This window comes from Chrysemys picta, chromosome 9 (assembly GCF_011386835.1).
Source record: "Chrysemys picta bellii isolate R12L10 chromosome 9, ASM1138683v2, whole genome shotgun sequence".
Lineage (NCBI taxonomy): Eukaryota > Metazoa > Chordata > Testudines > Emydidae > Chrysemys > Chrysemys picta.
The window spans coordinates 94,111,336-94,134,189 of NC_088799.1; the positions used below are offsets into that span (position 1 = coordinate 94,111,336).

The window sequence follows — 22,854 nt, forward strand, 5'->3', positions numbered from 1 at the left end:
ATATAGCAGGATGTTACTCAGGAGACTATTCCCCCAACAGCCCATCAGGGAATTCAGAGGGGCTAACAAGCTCCCCATACACTCACACACACTGAGTGGGGTTTGTGTGGGTGTTTGAATTTTTACCTTTTCTTTAGGCCTGGGCCTCTAAACCTCGGACCAAACAGATGCTGCGTGAATCTGGATACTCCTTAGCCCATCAGAAAATTACAAGGAAAAAATCCAAGAGAGTTGTTATGGCTTGTTGTGTAAACATGAATTTAAAACTTTTTAACGTACTTAGTATTTATGCGATATGTCATCATGAAAATTGTTTTGGTGCTATTCTCAGATGTATTCACCTAATTAATAAACATGCCTTTTTAAATTAAGTATACCACGCCCCCTTTCCTTTGTTGCCATTACTTTTTTTCATATCGATTCAAAGTGTGAACTGATGTTCATATAAATAACCACTGTAAAAGAATGTGCAGTTTCCATAATAAGCAATTTTCTACACTTTTGGAAATGCCAGAGTGGATGGAATTTGCATATTTAGTATCCTGAACACCTCTGTTACATTCTCACTCACTCAACTTTTGAAGCAGGGCTCAAAATATCCAAAATTAGCAAGACAGACTTCCAGAGTGAAAACTTCTAGAGTTTTTAATATTATATGCTGACCAGTGCATGCAGAAAATTTCAGCTAAAAAACAAAAACAAAACACCAACAGCTTTTAGAGCTGATTTATAAACTTCTGAAATGCAGGGTTTGCAATGTAAAAATCAAACGTTGTGTTGTCCTATAATTCATTTTACATGCAATATAGACAATTGAGAACTCTTGTAACTCTTCAATAAGTCTATTAAATAATAATAATAGCGTGGTATAATGGTATTTATCAAGAATCTAAAAAGAAATACAGAGGCACTTTACTAAGTTTTTTTTTTTTTTTAAACAGTCATGGAGGTTCCACCATATTTTGTTTTTAATCCTACTTTTTTGTCAGATCTGTTAACCTCTCTCTACTTCACAGTTTATTCTCCCCCCCAACCCACCAAAAATGGTGACAAATGACCTTGCTACTTTATGGAATTCACATACAAAAAACAGGTCTCTATACATTTTCAGATAATGTTATTAACTCACTTGTCTCCTGTATTCAGGCATCGGATTATAAACCATCCAACCATTTTCAGCAAACTTTTCTTCATTTACAAATGCAAAAAAAGGCTGTAAGAGGAAAGACAAAAGAATTAATCATAGAATTCCAACTGAAGGTAGCTACGCAAGAAAGACCCTCTCTCATCATGTCCCAAATGACTAGATCAATTCTCTGTGTTGCTACCCCCATTGTATGTTCTAGTGAAAGTTGAGGTGCGACAGATGAATGTAAAACAGAACTTTTTGTATTGTACTCTAGGTATTCACAAAATCTTGAATGAAACAATAAATTTGACAAATAGAGTTTTAAAATAATTTTTTAAACAAAAAGTTTTAAAAAAAGTAATACAAAACCTGAAAATAAGGAGGGTGAAAACGGTAGAGATGATTTTTTTTATACTTTAATCCAAGCAGATGACTCCTTAAGCTATTTTAAAATTTTGTACATTCCATGTAGTTTCATATTCCACACAAAGTAAACAACTTCTTTTCTAATAATTGTCAATGATATTATTATTCAAGACATTAGATACAAACATGAAGGCGGGACAACAGATTGGGTTGTTGCTGATGTTTATAAAGTCATATAGCAACTTCAAGACAAAGGAAGCAGTTTACCTTTCAGTAGCTTTAATACCGGGTTGGAAAAGACTCCCTAATTTTTATAAAAGCTGGCTTTCTGTAGGTTATGCAGCTCAATGATTCAATACAGCTAGGTTCACCTGTTTTGAGAAACATTCACACTTGTTTAGAATCCTCTTACATAGGATTCCTACAAGTAACTTCATAGTACCCTTTAACTCCGGTTTACTTCCTTGTTTTGACCATCTCCAAGTTGGTAACATGCTACATAATTCCTTGCTTTTAACAATCATTGCAATGGTGGCGTGGACTCAAAGCACCTCCGTCAATGTGAAAAGCAATGAATCTGTGGTATATCAACTACTGTTAGGCCAGCTGGAGCAAGAAACTAAGAAATGGTTTTATGGACTAAGGACAGGCAGTGAGAGAAGAAGTGTTAGGATGTTGCCTTGAGATAGCTGTAGAACAGCTGTAAGGGGAGAAGCGGGCCAGAACAATAAGGCAAGAAATCATCTTGCTACTTTTATGAAAACATTTAGAAAAGATAAACTTGATGCGGGATCATCAAGCCTCTCAGAGCTGTGCAGATCACACTTACAAGTCTAGAGCTGGACTAATCACAGCCTGACACACAGTAATTGGAACGGGGAGGGTGGCATGGGGGAGGGGAGTAGCCCTGGTAGATAAGAATCAAGATCCTGAAATTAGATTACTGCATCTCAGGAGATTAAGGAATTCTTTACAAATGTGCCATACGTACAAGTGTGCATGGGCTTCTTCAATAAGCGAGTCCTTCCCTTGAACAGCCTGAGCTGCAATGAAGCTAGGACCTACAGCCTTCTGTTGCTTGAGGCAACCAGATATTTTTGGTGAACTCAGGCCTGACGTGTTGCACATGTTTAAAGCAAACTTATGAGTAAAAGATTTAAAATGGAATCCTGCAACAGGAAGAGTGGTTTTCATTTCCCTAAACACACATTCTACCTCAGACTGACAAACCATAAAAATTAGTTATTACACATACATTGTAACTGCTTGTACTATTTAAGAAAATACTGCATCTAACCCATTAGAACTGGGAACTATAACAGCTTAAGCGCAACAAAATTACGATTAGATTGGTATTCAGTTCCAAATTAATTCGCAGACAACTTGGTAAAGAAAATAGTTACACTTTCCCTCTTTATACATGTCAGCCTTCAATATGAGTAAACTTTAAATAAATTTTGATTGAAGTTGATTGTGCTAATTAGGGGGCACATCTCAAGAAAAAAAGTTCTACTAGAAACAGAAGTGAATATTCGAAGGTAAGCAGAAGAACTGTAAAAATAATTGAACAGAAGCGCTCAAATCACTGAAGTATGTGCACTGAACTCATAGCACATGTCCATTTTAAAGTGGTAATTTATTATACACAAAACGTGATCTATCTTTTTAAGAATCCACCCAAGGGCCTATCATAACAACACAGAAAAGGGTAATTTTAAACTAGAGGCTGAACAAAGATACTGGAAATGTGTAGATGCCTTAAATTGTTCTTTTAAAACAGGAGTTTGTTGCTTATTTGAGGTGACCCTTAAATGCAGGTTTCACTGGAAAATTAAAGCATTCCCAGTTCAATCACTGAGAAATAAAATAAGAATGAGCTGCCAGCAATTAAATATTCCTAACTCTGATAAGTTTTCTGTTAAAATAAATCAAGAAGCTGGTGACCCAATCTAGAAGTACCCATGTTGTATGTTTCACCATCAAAATAACAAAAAATCTTTTTCAGATGTAGCATGACATAGGGAAACCCTTATTTTAATTTCAAGTTTCAAAACTAAAATGAGAAAACTGTCCATAGAGGGGATGAATGCTTACAATGGGAAAAAAGATTTCTTTAAAGCAGGACTCTGTGCTCCCGTGCGTATTATGTGTCATTCAGGTCTTATTTTGAAACATCTAGATATACAAATTCTAGTCTCTTTTTGTTAGAACAACAAGATGATCTAAAACTTTAAGAGAGCAACACAGAAGTTTAAGAACATTGTATTTAGAAATAAGTTCCCTTTAGGAGTCAAGTGAACAACTATTAACTAAGAGTTTACAAACTGAGAAGAAATCTAATTAAACAATTGATAATGTTCACCTTTCGGGACTTGTAGACTTTATTAGGTAACCTTAGAAAAGCTAGAATATAAGCAGTCAATTGAATTGTGCCAAAAATCTGCTGTATCTCATTAAAATATATAACAGCACAACACAATTATGAAATGCAATGAAGACATGAAGCTTTATAAGAGTATGGAATGATGGAAACATTTGGGGTTTTTCAATATATTTATCTGAACTATCCTCTAGGACAGGGGTCGGCAACCTTTGGCACGCGGCTCGCCAGGGTAAGAACCCTGGTGGGCCGGGCCGGTTTGTTTACCTGCCGCGTCCGCAGGTTCAGCCGATCGCGGCTCCCACTGGCCGCGGTTCGCCGTCCCAGGCCAATGGGGGCGGCAGGAAGCGGCGGCCAGCACATCCCTTGGCCTGCGCCACTTCCTGCCGCCCCCATTGGCCAGGAGCAGTGACCGCAGCCAGTGGGAGCTGCGATCAGCCAAACCTGCGGACGCGGCAGGTAAACAAACCGGCCTGGCCTGCCAGGGTGCTTACCCTGGCGAGCCGCGTGCCAAAGGTTGCCGACCCCTGCTCTAGGAGGAGAATCCCAGCATGCTACATGCTTTCAAAATAAATTTTAGGTCTGCTATAATATTTTTGGTAAAAGATTAAAGGATTTTAAAAGTGGAGGCCTACTGTGCTTTTGTATCCTTACACAGGAGTTGAATAAGCTATTACTAAAAAGCATATATTGTACATATATCATCCGAATTATAGGTCTGGTAACGATCAATGATCTTACTCATTAGAGAAGAAAAATGTGAGATTGCTTTAATAAGCTAAACATTCCCCCTCTGCCTTCCACTTAAGCTTTTTCTTTTTAAAAGACTAGACACTATAAGAAGACAAAAGAAGTTAAATGCTAGTGTTTAAAACCAAATATAATTCATTCTCCACTGTCACCTCCACTCTCATCCTAGGCCTTTCTTTCGGAGCAAAATACATGAATATCCAAAGCAGAACAGTTTCAGGAGAGTGAATTTGCTTCCTTTTTCAATCTCTAATAAACATAGGCATGACCATTTCACAAGCAGTAAACATTTTTGAAGTCTTTTCTCAGTTAATCTAAATTAAATTTTTATTTATCCCCATACAAGGACCTTCATTATAGGGATGATTTATTTAGGATTGGTCCTGCTTTGAGCAGGGGGTTGGACTAGATGACCTCCTGAGGTCTCTTCCAACCCTAATCTTCTATGATTCTATGATTAACTGAGCTAAAGATTCCTGACTGCATATTCCACCAATGCATACCATAAATGCTTATTGCCTTGCCTTTAAAGTCATTTGTCTCCCACCGACACTTCTCATCAGACCTCTTTCAGTTAGAGCTGGGCAAAAATTTTCATTGAATAGTTTATTTAATGAAAAATATAGTTTTGGCCAACCTGAAACTATTTGTGAATTGGTGACACTACTGAAACATTTTGATTTTGGGGGACTGGAATCAAAGTGGCCAGAGGTGTCAGAGAAGGAGGAGGTGGCAGTAGCATCATCCTTATAACTTTTAACTCAGTGGTTAGGACACTCACCAGGAATGTGGGAAACCTAGGTTCAATTCCCCCCTCTGCCTGACGTGGAGCAGGGATCTGAACTTGAGTCTCCGACATTGCAGTACAGCGCCTGGGCCAGGGAAGCCTGGGGATTAGGGCACTCACCTAGGATGGGGAGGACCCAAGTTCAAAAACCCTAATCCAATGGACTGTTTATTTATGCAAAGTGAAGCAAGTACACTACAAAGACTCTGAAACCACCAACATTTTTTTAAAAGCCCAAGATTTTTTGCTGTTTGACATGATTTTTCATGATTGGCTTTGGCAATACAAATAAGACAGTTCCTTCCCTAAAAAGCTTAAAACCTAAATAAATAAATCCACTAAGGATACCAAATAGGCAGATGAAAATATTTTCACTGATTAGAGCTAAAGCACTAACGGTGTATCCATCACCACAGAAATTGTAGGCAAGGGAAGGAGTAGGAGAAACATAGCATTTTATGAAAAAAGCTTTCAACAAACTTTTGACATTGGTAAAATTTTTACACTTACTACATGAATAATTCTGTTCACTTCTGTGGAAATGCCAACTCAAATTCTCAATATACATGTTAGCCTCTTCCTCTTCAAAGCCCTCATAGTCTTACATTCAACTTTAACATCCTTAAAAATATTACTGAACTCAAGTAACGTGGCACCTTTATATAATAGATGAATTCTAACCACTGTCAAGTCGTCAGCGTGTTAGCTGGGTTGTGGGAGCCCAACACTTGCTATGTGAAGTTAAGAAACACACACTGCAGCAGGCTGTACTCTATATCAAAAAGCAGAATTTGTAGTTTACCTCATTAAGTGTATTTGCAAAATAACTAACTCAATATTCAATAATGGCAACAATAAATTATTATTCCAGGGACTACTGATTATATTGTGCTTTACCTTTCATTGTTACTTTGTAAGTTTACCTACCAAGAGGTATGAGTGCCAAAAAAAACCAAAAAATGCTGCTGTATATATAGCAATGTCTGCTAATGTGAGATTCCCCCATCAGCTTTTTTCACTGTAGATGTAATGCCAGCTGCCCACAGCAGCAGTAATTGAGAAATCTAAGCATTTATGCCACTCTTATTTTGTTCTTAAAACAATTGACCTCAGTATTTTAAGTATGTTTTTAAATCTAAATAAAATTAAACAAGTCAATATGTGAACCAGCCCAGCTAACTTGTACAGCCTCAAATATCACCCACAGTTCAAGACGACTTACTATTCTATACAGAAGTCTCCAGCTTTTAATATATTGACATATACTAACCATTTTTTTCATTGCTACAATTCAACAACCTCCTGAGCATTAGAGTGCACTACTTGACAGAGGCTGTATTAACATCCATGACAATTTTGCTACTTCAGCAGGTACGCAAAGGACAATGTATTTTTGTGCCTTACAGCATGACAGGGTGAATTAAGGACAAAATAATACCCTAAGCTCCATATCTTATTTTTAGATTTTCTAGTTTAAATCAGGATTGTTCAAACAATTGTGTTTATTTATATATATATATATATATATAAATAAATAAAACAGGCATTTGCTTCTCCATGCACTGATTCATAAAAGACTAATGTCACAAGGGAAATTTTGGAATAATTTTTTTGACAAGTGACATTACAGTTCACATCTATAAGTGCATATACACATGTGCAAATAAAAAAAAATATGGTCATAGAATGTTTCCCTAACAATCTCTTAAAAAAAATTCCCTGGAAATTTTTTAAACAAATAAGCATTTCTGTGCCAAGATCCTAACAGTGAAACTAACTTAATTGATTTTCAGTGTCTCAGCACACAGAGAAATGGGGAAAAAATAACCCAAACAAGTGAATTGGATATTAGAATCTGGGATGAATAATCTAATGTGTTGCTGTTATCATACATAAAGAAACATTGTAATGTCTTAATTTTAGGCCAGTGTGCTTTCCATTACAGGAGACATGGTTCTAGGAGTCTGATATTGTGTCAATTTAGGATTTTAAAATTACATAAATTTTGTATGCATGCCAAGAGTTCCTAATAGATACATTTTATAAATTGAAAAGTAAATGAAATTCTGTAGCATGCAGTGAATTTTCCTAATAGAAATTTCCACAGATTCCTGGAGGTTCTAAGGTTTAGAAAGACTTGTGTTAGATGGCCATATGGATACCACTTAGCATAACACAGACATTTAATGTTAACCTTTATATTTCACTTGACTGATCAAGCTGGTATTTTTCATCCATCATTCAATTTAAAAAAAAAAAAAAGAAAAAGAAAAGAAAAAGAGCCACTCTGTCTAAATGTCACCAGACAAAACATACCTGATTACGGTGTTAAAATCCAGCTCCTGTACTGTACATGCAGCTTTTAATTACTGGGTTTACAGTTTAGCTCACTCTCCTACTCTCAAAAAGGAAAAAGTGATATTAGCTGCAAAATGCAGCTTTAACACAAGTTATAAAAAATAATAAGTCTACATAGCCACCTAAAAAGACAATTTATATCTAATTTTAGGTGTCATGATTTTCATATACAATTTAAAAAAATAATTCCATAAGTACAACTAAAATTGACAACGCTAGGGCATGGAGTGGCTTATATTGTGGTAACTTCTTTAAAGTTTACTTTCATATTTACTGCTCTACTTTTTTTTTTTTTTAAAAAGCAGTTTAGTAGTTTTGAATCCTGTTCAGTTGATAATTTGTCTATCATGCACACTCCAGAATGTAGAGCAGCATGCATACAGATTTAACTGTAGCAGTATTAACAGTAAGGCCCCAATCTTGCAAAGTCCTGTGCATGACTTTACTCACATAAGTAGTTGCACTGAGGTCAAAATGACTGCTCACACATATAAAAGTTACACACGTGTTTTGCTGGATTGAAACCTAAATCTGCTTCCATATGCTGAAAATATGGCGACCTTAGAAGTCAAGTATCAGAGGGGTAGCCGTGTTAGTCTGAATCTGTAAAAAGCAACAGAGGGTCCTGTGGCACCTTTGAGACTAACAGAAGGATTGGGAGCATAAGCTTTCGTGGGTAAGAACCTCACTTCTTCAGATGCAAGACCTTCTTGCATCTGAAGAAGTGCACATTCTTGCATCTGAAGAAGTGAGGTTCTTACTCACGAAAGCTTATGCTCCCAATACTTCTGTTAGTCTCAAAGGTGCCACAGGACCCTCTGTTGCTGACCTTAGAAGTGTTTCACCAGCCTGATCTCACCCCTATATTTAAGGAGTACAAAAATATCCTCAGAGTGGGGTAATCTGGAGTGTTTTCTGAAACCTGATCATGTAGCCTTATTGCACAATAGTCAGGACCCAAGCTGGCTAAATGCTCTGGAACTTCTTAAAAACCTTGCCTTTGGGCGTTTTGGTACTGACAAGGCTTAATGCACCATGCAAGGGAGTATGGTGCTTCCTTGGAGTCAGTCATCCACATGAAAGCTGGCTTACAAAGCACAGCCCTTCCTTTCTCTACTTTAAAAGAGCAACCCAAGATGCATAACACAGGGATTGTAGGCACAGGAGAATGCAATATGACCTTTTGTCTTCTTCACCCTCTGTAAAATTATCTTTACCAGCTCCTCAAATAAGTTCTTTTCTGTGCAAAACAGATACTTGGAGCTTCCTTTTTAGGTCTCTTCACCGAATCTGACACCTAATGCCAAGCAGACTTAGGTCCAGAAGGAAAACAACGAGAGCATATGGAGCAGCATTTATAGTCAGCAGAAAGTGGTGCCTGATAGTCAGGCTCAATTTTTACTCTGCTACTGTAACAGTCAAAAATCAAAGAAATTTCAACAGCCTCATGTTGAGGGCCTAAGACCCAAAGGTGTGAATGATAAACAAACAGTAACTTAATATAATCAAAAATTTAAAATAATTTTACTATTTATAGTAAATAATACATAAAAAGCCACAGAGACAAATAGACTTGTAATTGTTAAATTATTAAAATAAAAATGTGTTCACAACACAATGCAGGGTGCTAGTAGATGGACAGTGCCGTTAACAAGCAGAGCTCAGCATCACGGATGGATCTGTTAACCTAGCCTTTTTCTTCATCAGACTTTCTGCCTCACAGCTGTTTCCTTTCTGGCTTGATGAGTGCTGATATCAGTACTACCCACTGATTGGTACAGGAGTCGGTAGGCCTCCCTATAAGAAGTAACTTAGCTTTCTTCAAACCCCTTGCTCCAGTAGAAAACAGTGGTTATACCAATATCGTCAGCCCACAGTGCATACAGTGAGCTCTAATACCACAGTGATGGACAACCTTATAAATAGTTCCAAGAACAGGAAATGAAGCAGCTGCTGGGCAGAAATTAAACATCTGAAACACACAGATTATTTCAGATTTTAAAAATATGATCTAAGTATAGGAAACTGTTCAGATGATGGGCAATATAAAGTTTGTTCTTTTGAAGCCGTTTTCATTTAAGGATTTCTCCCAGGCAAATTAGTTCTATATAGCCTGGCAAGGAAGCATTTTGTTAAGTACTGCAAACAATTTAAGAGATTCACCAGAGCAAGAAAATCATGCTTTCACATGGGAAGATACCAAGTGAGGTTAGAAGATAGGTGATAACCTTAGATGCACCACAGTGATCCACTTACTGATCACCCATCACACCTAACTTCTACATTTCATAGCTCTCAGGGTCCCATAGGAGAGCCCAAAATTTGGTTAGAGTCATGTTTTGAGCTTTTTAAAAAACAAAACAATAAAAACCTGAACCCCTCTCCTTACCTCCCTAGATAATGAAATTTTTTTTTTATTGCAAAGCCATGTTCAGTCTGTCATAAATCTGTTCATGTGAGAGCCTAAAGAGGTCCAAAACATGAGACAGGGCAGAAGGCACAGTGTTCCCACTCATCACTCACTGTGATCACTGGGCTGAAACTCCCTAAATCAGTTCCCTACAGGAAGAAATCTAGCCTCCACATCAGAGCATCTCAATTATGATTCTGATCATAAGGCCTATCTACACGCCTGCTCTCAACCCATCTCTTAGTCACCTTACTCCCACCCTGCACTTGGACTAGACATGGTACCAACCAAAAATCATAAGGGCCTCTTGCATATGCATCACAATGTAATAGGTCTTAAAATGAATAGCTTCGTTTCACATGGGCTCACTCACTCTTCCTCCGCCAGGAACCTGCCTGGCTCAGTACTGAAGTCTATATTAAGTGATCTCTGACAGATGCTTTAGACAAGATTATAAAATATTTAAGGAACAGCCAATTTGCCATGGGAGAAAACTCCTTGCAGACCCAAAAGCTGGTGGTCAACAAAACGCTGATCTTGTCAGCAAGGACCAACGAAACATGGCACTAATTACTTATGTAGCCAGAAGAAACAGGCCATTTGCCCATAATTTAAGTCTATCCTGACTATTAATGTACCATGAGAGTGCCATGGAATAGGGTAGGAGTTATTACAGGAGAAAGTCTTTCCCGCTACCACAATGCAGGTTGGAATTGATACAGTTTTCCACTTAACAGTCTTTTATCCCAGGGGAAGCATACAAGCCCAGTGGGCAGATTGATCAGGAGCTAGGATCACAAAAACCACACACCTCCTCCTGGTGTATTCTACCTCGGCAATGGTTGGCCCAAACAGGCAATTTGAAACCCACACCAATCATGTCAGGACCTGCCAAAGCAGGAAAGTAGGGATCTACAGTAGAACCTCAGAGTTACGAACACCAGCGTTACAAACTGACCAGTCAACCACACACCTCATTTGGAAGCAGAAGTACGCAAGCAGGCAGCAGCAGAGACCAAAAAAAGCCACAAATACAGTACAATACTGTGTTAAATGTAAACTACTAAAAAAAAGGAAAAGTTAAAAAAAAAAAAAAAAAGATTTGACAAGGTCAGGAAACTGTTCCTGTGCTTGTTTCATTTAAATTAAGATACTTAAAAGCAGCATTTTTCTTCTGCATAGTAAAGTTTCAATGCTGTATTAAATCAATGTTCAGTTGTAAACTTTTGAAAAAAACACAACCATAACATTTTTTTCAGAGTTACGAACAACCTCCATTCCCGAGGTGGTCATCCTGAGAGTCTACTGCACTTCCTCCACAGTGTTTCCTTTCTTTCTCCAAGGAAGGCATCCTCCGATTTTTTTTTTTTTTTTAAAGACTCCCAAGATATGCAGAAGAGTATTTAGAACTTATAAAACTTAAGCAATACATTTTAAGATTTTTCTTAAAAACGAAGTTTTTTCTGATAAGTTGGCGATAAAAGCTATTCAGCAATAGCTCTTAAAGTACATCTATGAAGAGATTATGCTTAGTGGAGTTTAGCCAAACATACTCTTTATTACTCAGGTTCAACAGCTTGCTTTCAGTGCCACCTATAAAATTGTATCGCATGACAAATAAAAGTGAAAACAGCTAGTTTGCTAACATTATTACAGTACTTCAAAAATATCCATGGCAACAGACTGATGACAAATGTAAGGCACTTGCTTAAAGAATAGCAGCTCAAAAACACGTGCAATGGATGGCTATGCCTATTGCTAACTTTGGAGCATTAAACTAAAACTGAGCTGCAAAACACAACTATGTACATAACAAACCCCCTAAAAGTCCCAAATGACCAAAATAATAATAAGCTAAATATTTAGTTCTAAAAATTGCTAATACATTTAATGATAATTTTCATTTTTATTTTCAAAGTAAAAATTGATTCACTTGCTATAGTTGAGCACATTATTTAAACCAAAGAAGCAAAGGGATGCATTCCCTGCTCTTTTTTGAAAGTTACTGAAGTCGCTAACACAACTGTGGAAGCACAGAATCCCAGGTATAAAACTTTTCACTTTTAAAAAAATGTATCACATTTTGAAACTCTTTAAATACAGTGTTCCAAGAAAACAGGTAGTAAACAATTACTGATCACATTCCAATTCATATTTGATACACTGACTTTTCCATATAATTCTCTTAAATTTGTTTTTTTCCCCCCTAAGAGAATTAAAGCAGATTATTTTTATTTGGATTTGACAGCTAAAAGGGTGAATTTTTAGTTAACCATCTCAGAAGACAGACATGTTGGGAACAAGTGGTTCAGAAGGCTGAAATAGTTTCAATAACACCTCCACACTGGCTTTTACAAAGCACCATACCAGGAAGCAATACACAAGGTCCTAAATTAGCCAATGATGATTCTTTTCTGAAACACTGTGTGCAAAAAAAAAACCACACACAGAGGGCAAAGGGTTCTTTAAAGACTGGTCACTACTGTGAGACTGGACCGTAGATGCCCTGGATTCACTAGGAAAGACTTTTAATGTCTTATCAGTCACTTGAAGAGGGGCTCTTTAAATTATGGGCTTGTGTATGTGTGGTGAATTTTTACTACACTCACCAAGAAGGCTAGTCAGGAGTTTATAGAGTGGACAAGACTCTGGAGGACTGAACCTGAACTTAGAAGATAACAAATGGGCACAGGATACAGCAATTCATTCTACACCAGTCACTTGTAGTCACTCTCACATAACCCAGCGTACCTTGAGAGCCAATGTTAGGCTCGGACCACGAATATATATTCAATGTAATCCTTTATCATTCTTTGCAACAAGGTTTATTAAGGGCATTACCAATATTGTTTGTGCTATTATATTTCCTTTTTAAGTTTGTGTTTATGCTGCATGTTTTATTCCTTGCAAATAAGCAGTGCTAACGTTTGCTACAGTCACTGTGATCGCATTGTATTTGAAGGTTGCCTGGATACACCAATAAAAATGAATCCATGCTTTTCTGACCCAATTATGGGACCTGCCTGAAAGGGGTCCTTAGAATCTCTTAAAATATCAAGCTGTGTCACCTGGGACAGCATCAAGCATACATAGTACCAAGGCACCTGGAAGGAGCATAAGTAAAATATTTTAAAGTTGGAAATATTTTTACAAGGAGATTAGATGTAAGTATATGACAGACTGGTGTGCCACTTCTAAACAGCAACTAGCAGCTGCAAATATTCTGAACACTTGTTTTTGAAACTAGAAAATTCTCTCTAACTACAGCATAATTTACCACATTAATTCCCACTTCTTACCCACTGAGTAATTAAGCACTGTGGGGAAAGTCTCTGGGGCAGAATTAATCACACGACACTGAGTGTCAACTCTGATTTATGGCCCCATCTACACCACAAAAATAACCATGTTTAAAGATGGTTGTGGACAAACCATGTTGTATGTTTAACCATGTTTTTTTTGTAGTGTAGACATGGCCTAAGCAGGATGGTAACTAAGCAACTGATTCAGAATACAGGCCACGGCAATAAAGCTTTACAAGTAAAGCATTTAGAATTACCATTTGTCTCAGAAATTTTATTTTCTTGCAAAATGTGCACTCATTTACATGTAACTTGTAAGTTTCAAAGGCTGGTTGTGCTTTACATTTTATTAGAGCACTAAAGATTGTTAACCAGTGAGGAAAGAGCAGGTGAGCTGAATTTTAAGCAAAAAGTTGGTATAATTATACCAATTGATACATCGTGCATATTTTATATATATATTTGCTTATGAAATATGAAAGCAACTTTTCTAAGCTTAAACCTGCAGTGGCATTTATTTTATTTTTCCAAGCAGAAGTTATACAATCCTTGTCCCTCATAGGGTTTGTTTTTGTTTTTTTGCATAATACAAAATTTCATTCACTCAAATATTTTATTCCAAAATGCCTAAGAGGAGTCCACATTATGGAATACTTGCCCACATTTCAGTTTTATTCTATGAAACCATATTTTCAGTGATACCAAGGAACTTTGATTGCTTTGGAGATTGCCAAACAATTCAATGTTTGGAGGATGGATGGGGGGAGGGGGAGAAATCAAACAGCTTAAATAGTATTATATTAACATGACCAAGAAAGATGTAACTTATGTTTTCTGACGGGCAATGATAACTGTATGGGTCACAGGGGATTTGGAAGATACAAGTATATGTATTTAATAATAGTAGATATATTTGGATGTTTTTAAATGGCAAAGATCTTAATATAAATGAATTTCAAGACATACAGTTCTTCTGTATACATTAGACATGGGGTAGTGATTCTTTTTTTAAGTAGTCATGAAGGGGACTGGACTAGACCACCTCTCGAGGTCCCTTCCAGTCCTATAATTCTATGCATCTACAATGCCCGTCACCAGATACAGTAATTAATTGAGAATGGTGAGGAAATAATTCTGCATTTAAAAAAGGGATTAAACAATACAATAGTGCTAACTTACCAAATTATGTGACTGGGGAAAAGCATGTTTTGTAAGGATTTCAAATATATCTCTTCTGCTGTGACCTTCTTGTTTCAGTGCAAACCGTAGATTTCTCATATCCTAAAATGAGGACAATTGCCTTTTAAAAAAGAAGCAAAGTAATACAGTATCTTTACTTTGTTTATAAATACTGTATTATATGTTGAACATGATTTAGAATGTATTCAATGTATCAAAAACAAATATGAATATTCATTTTAAGACCTCTCCTATTTTATGGTGTAAAAAAAAAAAAGGTACTCTATTTTAGGGCATAAAGAATTTAATAACTTCACATGCAACATATGATTGGAATAGAGAGTTTTACCTTATCATGCAATATTGGTGCTCCTCCTCTTTGGCTTAAAACTGTCAGAAGCAATATTATTTGATTCACTAGCAAGTCTCATGGGCTACTGAATGTTCGTGGATTATGAGTTATTCTGTGTTTACAACATGAGTATTTTGCCAACAAGCAGTCTAGACTACACTGTCCTCAGACATTTCCTCTTGATTAACTTTAAAATTAAGAAATTTGCATGTTACTGTTGAGAACAGAGTTTGTGGCTTACATATTCCATTAAGAGTTATATAAAGGACTCCTGGATCATCAAAAAGGAACTCCTCTCATGACCGTATTTTCTGTGGCAATATACACAGCCACGAATCTTGTGAGACTTAAGAAAACGGATGTATTGTTTTACAAGTATGTCTGCACCTTTGGGTTAAAGTCCTTTTTCTGGCAATGAAACCCAATACAACTATTTGACCCTTCCTATAAGACAATGGGTGGGGCTTTTAAGAAGTCTATAAAATAATATATTAATGACCTTTAGGAACTATAGGTGCATGAATTATGGCCTTGTTTCATAAAAGTGATTAAAATCCCATTGATTGTTGGATGAACAAAATACTTTGTTTTCTAATTTCTGCAAAAGATGTATGCAATAAAAAACTGACATCCAGGAATTCTCTCTTTTTAATGAACTGTTGCAAGTCTTACTTTACAAGTAATATCTAGTCCATAGGAATTTTCTCCTCTACTTGAAGCTCCCCCCATTTTCTCAATTCTTGCAATTACACCCAGAGGAACATCCAATATCACAACTGGATCCTGGAAGGAAAAGATCAAATATAAAAGTAAATACAGTATTTCTGCCATTAAGCTTCATACAAAACTTATTTAAAATCACAAGATATGTAGTCTATTATAGTCATAAAATATACATAGCAGGTGTCATGTATTCTGTAAATGAGTTTGTTTCTTGCTTTAACTTTACAATGCAGACCCAAAACTGACTTGGTGATAAGTTCTCCTCTCCCGCCACCCCCCAATGTATGTTGAAAAATTGTGAAGTCACTCTATATTCCTACCTATCTGATTTCTTCAGGAACTGCCAATTTGTGTCTTGCTTCACTCAAGATATTGATGAAGCAGGAAAAGAGGAAAAAGTATAGAAGACACCTTGTAGTGACACTACATTAGCTCTGACTGTCTAATTGTAGGTAGAATAGAAATCAGTGAACTGAGAAGAATATAGCTAGTTATCCAGAGGTGCTAAAGTTCTAGTAAGACTGTTGGCTTGGATCTGTCTGACAAATAGATTCGTTCTCAAAAATGTTAATATTCATACAATTAAGAAAAAATATAGCTTTAAAATAAGTTGAGCTAGTTTGTAATTTTCTGTTAATGTTTGAAATGATAAATGACTGCACAGATATCTGAGAAAAATAATGAATAGTTTTCATCTTTCAAAGGCAACACCACAATCTTGCCTGCATTCATTTGTAAGAGTACAAACTAAGCTAAGACAATGAAACCTGAAAAATGATATACTAACTTTTTTAAATTAAAGATTTCTGCAGTAAAATTAACACCATATTGATTATTAAAAACCTAATGTTTCTGCTACTATCTTAACTGACTATCTCCTTCCTTTTGCTAACAATGCAAATCTTTTTCATGATAGCTCTATTTTTCTTCACATGAACTCTGCTGCAGGAATAAATTACTCTTGTATTGGCAATGTAAAACTATGGTCACAGCAATGAACTTTAGCACTGAAGAGGAAAATTGCCCACTTTTTTTGCATCTAAATATTGCCAACTTTTTGCATCCAAGTAATAAAAACTGTCTGAGATCGCAATGATCTCAGTTCAAGGGTTCTAAAAAAGTCTGATCACAACAGAGCAGCCCATGATTTAGTTTTATTCTGTTTTGCACCCATAATTTCTTGAACAGCCATTACTATTCCCCCACCAGTGCTGTTCTATGGGCAGAGATTCATAGATTTCAAGGCCAGAAGGGACCAAAACAATAAACAACTGCATCTCATTACTAATCTTCAGTTATGCAGATTTGCATTGTGAAAATGTTTACACACGCTACTCACTAGTTCCACACTTCTTAAGTATAGTCTGTAGTTTGTAACATACAGTCTTCCTTTAACAGCACCATTAAATGGACATACGTAGATAACTTCCTTGTCTGTAAATGAGAAACAGCATTTACCTTTAAAACATTATGAAAAAAGCATAATTTAGGAGTTAAGGACAACACTAATAAGAAGCAATAAAAAGGATGACTGTACTCATAATACAAATTTTATTAAGAGAAGGATCTGCATGAGGGGAAAACTTTTACATGTTAATTAATAGAGACATTTTAGAAAAAAAGTTGAACATTTCAGATTCTACACCCACCCCGAGTCTGTTGATTTCCAACTACATCTGTATTTTCCTCTTCCTCACTGCTGCATGAAAGAACTACACAAACATGAGGAAGCGACTGGGATTTAAAATCTCTCTTTTGTAGCTATTGGACCGTTCCTTTAAGATTCCAAAGTGAAAACATTCTTAATATTGATATTGTTTCATCTTTTGATGCTCTACAATAAATTCTCTTGTGTCAAGGTACACAGTTCTATTTGTAAAGGTGTGTAGGGGCTCATCATTAACAGTTCATCCTGGAGAGAACTACTCAATTTCACTTTACCAGAGCCAAAGAACAGTTCACAGGGCAGCCTATACTGCAAATACTGGAGCCCTGGAGGCACTCTAAATACATCAGTACCTCTACTACCAATTAGTGAGAGCATCTACAATGCAAGGAAATACTACTACATATACAAATAACTGCTCTTAAGATCTATCATAAGCTTTGTGATATTACTGTTATTACTGCTCTTGTTTAACAGATTTCATTGTGCAGTACATCCATTTTTCTCCCCACTTATTCCCCTGGCCCACTCTCCCCACCCACCCCTCACATCAAGAATTCCCACTCATTCTGTAGTACACGGACATAGGGAAAATCCGGGGAGCCATTCCTCCTCCCCCGATCTACTCTGCCCCCATTCCCTCCTTCACTTGCTCTATTAAAAATCTAGAAAATTCACATTAAAAAAATATGAAAACCTTAACTGGTTTTACATAAGTGTGATATCTTTCCAAAACAAACCATTAGATACAAAGAGTATGTCTACACAGCAACTAGACACCCACGGCTGGCCCATGCTAGCCGACTCGGGCTTGCGGGGCTCGGGCTGTGGGGCTATTTAATTGCTATGTAGATTTCCAGGCTCGAGCTCCAGCACGGGCTCAGGGACCCGGAGAAGTGGAAGGGTCCCAGAGCCTGGGCTCCAGCCTGAGCCCGGAAGTCTACATGGCAATTATACAGCCCCACAGCCCGAGCCCCGCAAGCCCAAGTCGGCTAGCATGACAGCCATGGGTATATAGGTGCTGTGTAGACATACCCAAAGAAACGTCAAGCTAAAGGACTCCTTTTAATGGGACCCGAACACCCACACAGCACATTTCCACTGAGGGGGTAGACTCCACACCTTCACAAGGATCAGCCTTTGGTCTCCAACACATAAGGAAACACTGCATACAGTCTTCCTCCCACCGTAATGCAAAAACCTTCACCACACTATCATACTTCCCTAACAGAACAGGGCAACACCTGGCAGGTGGGCACAAGCCAACACTGACACATGCTAATGTTGCTGAAGTGGTGGTTAAAGTTGCACATTATTGTGTGAGGGAGATTGATTGTTGTATGCAGCATATAAAAAGGAAGTGTGGGAGTCTTGTCATTGCAAACATGCTATATGGGCAGTAAGTTACAACTAAGAGGTGTCCCTTACCTTGGCATTTCCTTGCATTTAAGGGTTTGCACTGGGTGGATGTCACAATTCAACAACCTTGAATGTTCTTTAAAATAAAAGGTTTGTTTATGGGAGTTCAGTAAAAGTTACCCCACTACAAATTCACAACAGTACAGAGATAAAACTACATATATATGGCCTACTAATCCTTCAATATGCACTAGGTTAGATTGTTCAATGATAATTTTTTACCTGTGACGCTAGTTTCTCCTGGTAGATGAGGTATTTCCTCATTTTGTTCCCATTTAGTTCCATCTTTTGGGGTCTAAAGAGAAAGTGTGGTATAAAAACAAATTCATACTTGGTGCAACTTCTTCAAATCTTATAGATATAAACTGTTTTAAAACACAAAATATCCCGTACATGAAGGAATAGGAACTTCAGTACAGGAACTGTCATAGCAAAGCAAAGAGGACCCCCTAAAATAATAATTCAACTCTGTGCTTAATGTTATTTGCTAAGGAAATATTCAAAAATAATTTTTGCATTTAACTGGAATAAAATACCTACATCTCAATGTCTCGAAAGGTTTTGTAGCTTCCAATTGTCTAGAATAAGAGTTATTCATCAGAGTTGCTTAGTTCAAGGGTTTAAAAATCTGTCCCACTTTTCAAATAGTTCTATAAGCAAAATGTTCACCTTACTATTAGACACACTTTGCACATTTGTCGCTTATATTTTTTAATAAAGATTTTAAGAGAACAGTGAGTGACAAGGCTGTAGTTCAACAGAAGTATTTCTGCAGAAGGTAGTGAGAAATATTTTTAAACAGCAAGTAAACAAACTTCTATTATGCTACTTAAGTGCAAGGATACACAGTCCACCAGGTAATGCAGAAGCAGCATCTATTTGCCTCAGAATAAATCAAGCTAAAATAAATAAAATAAAAATACTTCCCCTCCCAATACTTGTGACGAAAGCGTGGAATTTCGTAGAGAGTACTTATCTTTAGATAACTTTATTTAATCTCAAAGTGGGTCAGCTATTACGTGTGGTAAGATACAACTTGTTTATTAATTGTGTTACAGAATTTTTCTGAAGTCAAAAAGAGCTGAATAGTAACAAAATTACAACATTCAGCAATACTAGAAAAAGTGCATAGCAATTTGCAAATTGAAACAGGATTGACTTTCGGGTGCTATAAAAACCTGGGATAAGAAATTTCTTTGTTTTCACAGGTTGATGCTTCAATCTTACAGTTTATTGTGGTTTCAAGTTGCATTTGAACTTGGGAAACAGAAATAATTTATACAATTAAGAATAACAGAAGTTACTCAATAAATATTCAGTTTTGTGCTCAAGAACCTGAAAGCTAATGACCCCTGGGATACCTGACTTAAAAAGTGAAAAAAATACATAGCCACAATAATACAGAAGAAGCTACACTCACCCTTTTAATTGACGAGCTCTCCAAGGAGTTTGAATTATATTTAGGTGATGATGATGAGGCCATACTGGGGATCTGATGAGAAAGCAGATATTGGAAGATATAGATTTATTCTAAAATGCCTTGCAATCTAACGTTTTACTCAATTAATCACAATATTATAAAGCCTCCAAAAATAATAAAATAATAACATACTAGTTTTTTTTAATTCCTTCCCCCAGCCCCAAACAAAACCAATACCTGGAGTCCATATTATATAGTTTGGGTATTTCTAAAATGTGATTAATTGAATAAATAACTCTGCATACTTAGCTATTGTGTTCTGCTACACAGTAGAAACATATACCCTCGTAATCTGTCACCTGAAGGTTTAATATTATGAACTTTCATTTAGGAATACGGGGAACAAAATTAAATTAACTGGCATTTATCACACAGACCTTAAAATTTAAGCTTATAAGTTTACTCAGAAGTGTTTCAGAAAGACAGAGACCAGAGTGGGAAAAACCAGAAGGAATTCCACAGGATTTTTATAGTCAGAAAACACAATCCCAACTTCCTAAAATTGAAATGTCTGTGAAGCCACCAGCAGGGGGAGTTTACTGTCTTTTTCTTGACCAGAGTAGCCTTGATGCATTTAAATGAAGAGGCTGCTTTTTTCTGTTTTCTTCTTTTATAATTCAAGTTTAAAAAGCTGGTTTTGATTAAAGACAGAAGTGCGCCATTTCAGGATTTACTCTATAAAGCAAGCTTCAGTTTATTTTTTCTGATTTTTGTAGCGGAGGAACCTGTCTGCTTTAACCTCAGATGGGCAGAGGTGCAAGACTATTTTCCAGTAATGTATTTTTCTTCTACCAGTGACACGTTTCCGTAAGATTAACTATTAACTGAAAGCAGTCTTTTGAAAGGTTGTGGCTTTTAGGTAATAAAACCAAAAGATTGCTCTTATTACAGCCTTAATCAACAATGTTGTGTCCATGGATAAACACACCGTGGCTTTTTTCCTACAGACTTTTGAAAAGATCCCTTTTGTCACTTGGTTTAATCTACCTCTGCTTCTGCACAATAGCATGATACCAATGATGCTGCAGCAGTGTGAAACAGGCAGAAGTGATACCAGCAGTTTAGAATTGTGACCCTACTTGTTTTTAAATTGCTGTGACTGTACAGGAAAAGCACTCCAGTGCAGGAGGAGCACAAGGGTAAAACAGAACTATCTGTGAACTTCACTGGCTTGTCTTTTAAATAAGAGCAGGCAAATATAGGACTCCTAATATTCAACTTATTTACAAGTCTATTTAAATTATTTTATGCTGCCATGATTTATGGCTTAGCAAAAAAATAGTGGAAAGTATAAAAACACGCCTTCAGAAAACAAATAGAAACCAATTAATATTCCAAATGAAAACATGAGGAAAAAAGAATCTTGTGATTCAGCATGTTAAACAGCTTGTTTAATACTGTCATATCAAAGCATCACTTCCTTCCTAGATCTTTCTGTTTCAACTTTCTCCAAAACTTGCTTTGGTTGTGACCCAGAAGTGATTTTGGAATTTTTATTCAATTTAAACATTTAACCAGTTGAGCTCAAGAACCACCTTATCTTTGGACTCATGAAACTGAGAAACTATTTTGTTTTAAAACTTACAATTTGGAACATACCAAGTGCTGAGGGAATTCTAATGCCTTTGCCATGTTTCATAGGAAGATATGTTTTAGAACAGTACACTCAATTTAAGTGTGGTATTTCTATTTGTGCCACCTTCAGGACAAACTGTTCCTCGTATTCAGCAGACAATACCTCAGAAACCACAGCTGTATTGATTTAATAATAGAAATGGCAACTAGGAGTGAGAGAAAGTGGTTTGGAACTAGCAAGTTTTCAGACAAATTTTCATAGTATAAAAAAATATTGAACACAAGTTTGCAACCTTTTCTAAATCATAATGCTGTCATTTGTATATATTTGAATACTCAACCCTCAAATGGCTGAAACTATTTTCTTTAAACTAAAACTGGCTTTTAGCTGATATTTTTTGTACTTATTCTTGGTTCAAGTTTATTTTTATTAAAATAAGAAGAAAGACTGTCCATTAAGCCATTTCCCATACAGATGTTCACAAAGATACCTGAGCATTTACTGAAATCCCCCTTAAAAAAGATATTCAGTTACAAGTTTATTTTTTAAAAGGTGAGGAAAGTTAAATACAACATTAAGACTGAGAGTTTAGTTACAAAAATCATGTAATTCAGAGCGTAGAGTCCTTATTTCTTCTCGAAGAACAATACTATGCATTTATTTAGCATCTTATATTAGAAACTATACAAATGTAAGTTAAGTCTTATATCACCCATATAAGGTAAGTAGGCATCTAGCACAGAAAATGAGTGCACGAAGGCACAGAAAGGGCAAATGACTTGTCCAAGATCACAGCAAATTAGTAGTGGAACTGCAACAGACTGAAGGAATCCTAAACCCCTCAATTCCCTTGTCTGGCTACTGGACAACACTTCCTCCTATATTACAGGCACACAGAGTTGATTGGGGCTGTATGTAGCTGTACAAGTTGAATTGCACAGCTAAAACCCAGTCATCAAATTCACAGGACAGGCCTT

General features: G+C 36.5%; 1 protein-coding gene across 2 annotated transcripts in view; it reads right to left on the bottom strand.

Moving 5' to 3' along the window:
- MTM1 (myotubularin 1) overlaps positions 1–22,854 on the bottom strand; it is a 55,570-nt gene that overhangs the window by 22,322 nt on the left and 10,394 nt on the right. For both annotated transcript variants that reach the window (XM_008169051.4, XM_065557318.1), the window contains exons 2-7: positions 20,242–20,313; positions 19,044–19,116; positions 17,076–17,170; positions 15,686–15,796; positions 14,662–14,763; positions 1,130–1,213 (exon numbers count right to left, since the gene is read on the bottom strand). In XM_008169051.4, coding sequence (XP_008167273.1) covers positions 1,130–1,213; positions 14,662–14,763; positions 15,686–15,796; positions 17,076–17,170; positions 19,044–19,116; positions 20,242–20,304 — 528 coding nt within the window. In that variant the 5' untranslated portion in view covers positions 20,305–20,313. The remainder of the gene's footprint in view (positions 1–1,129; positions 1,214–14,661; positions 14,764–15,685; positions 15,797–17,075; positions 17,171–19,043; positions 19,117–20,241; positions 20,314–22,854) is intronic.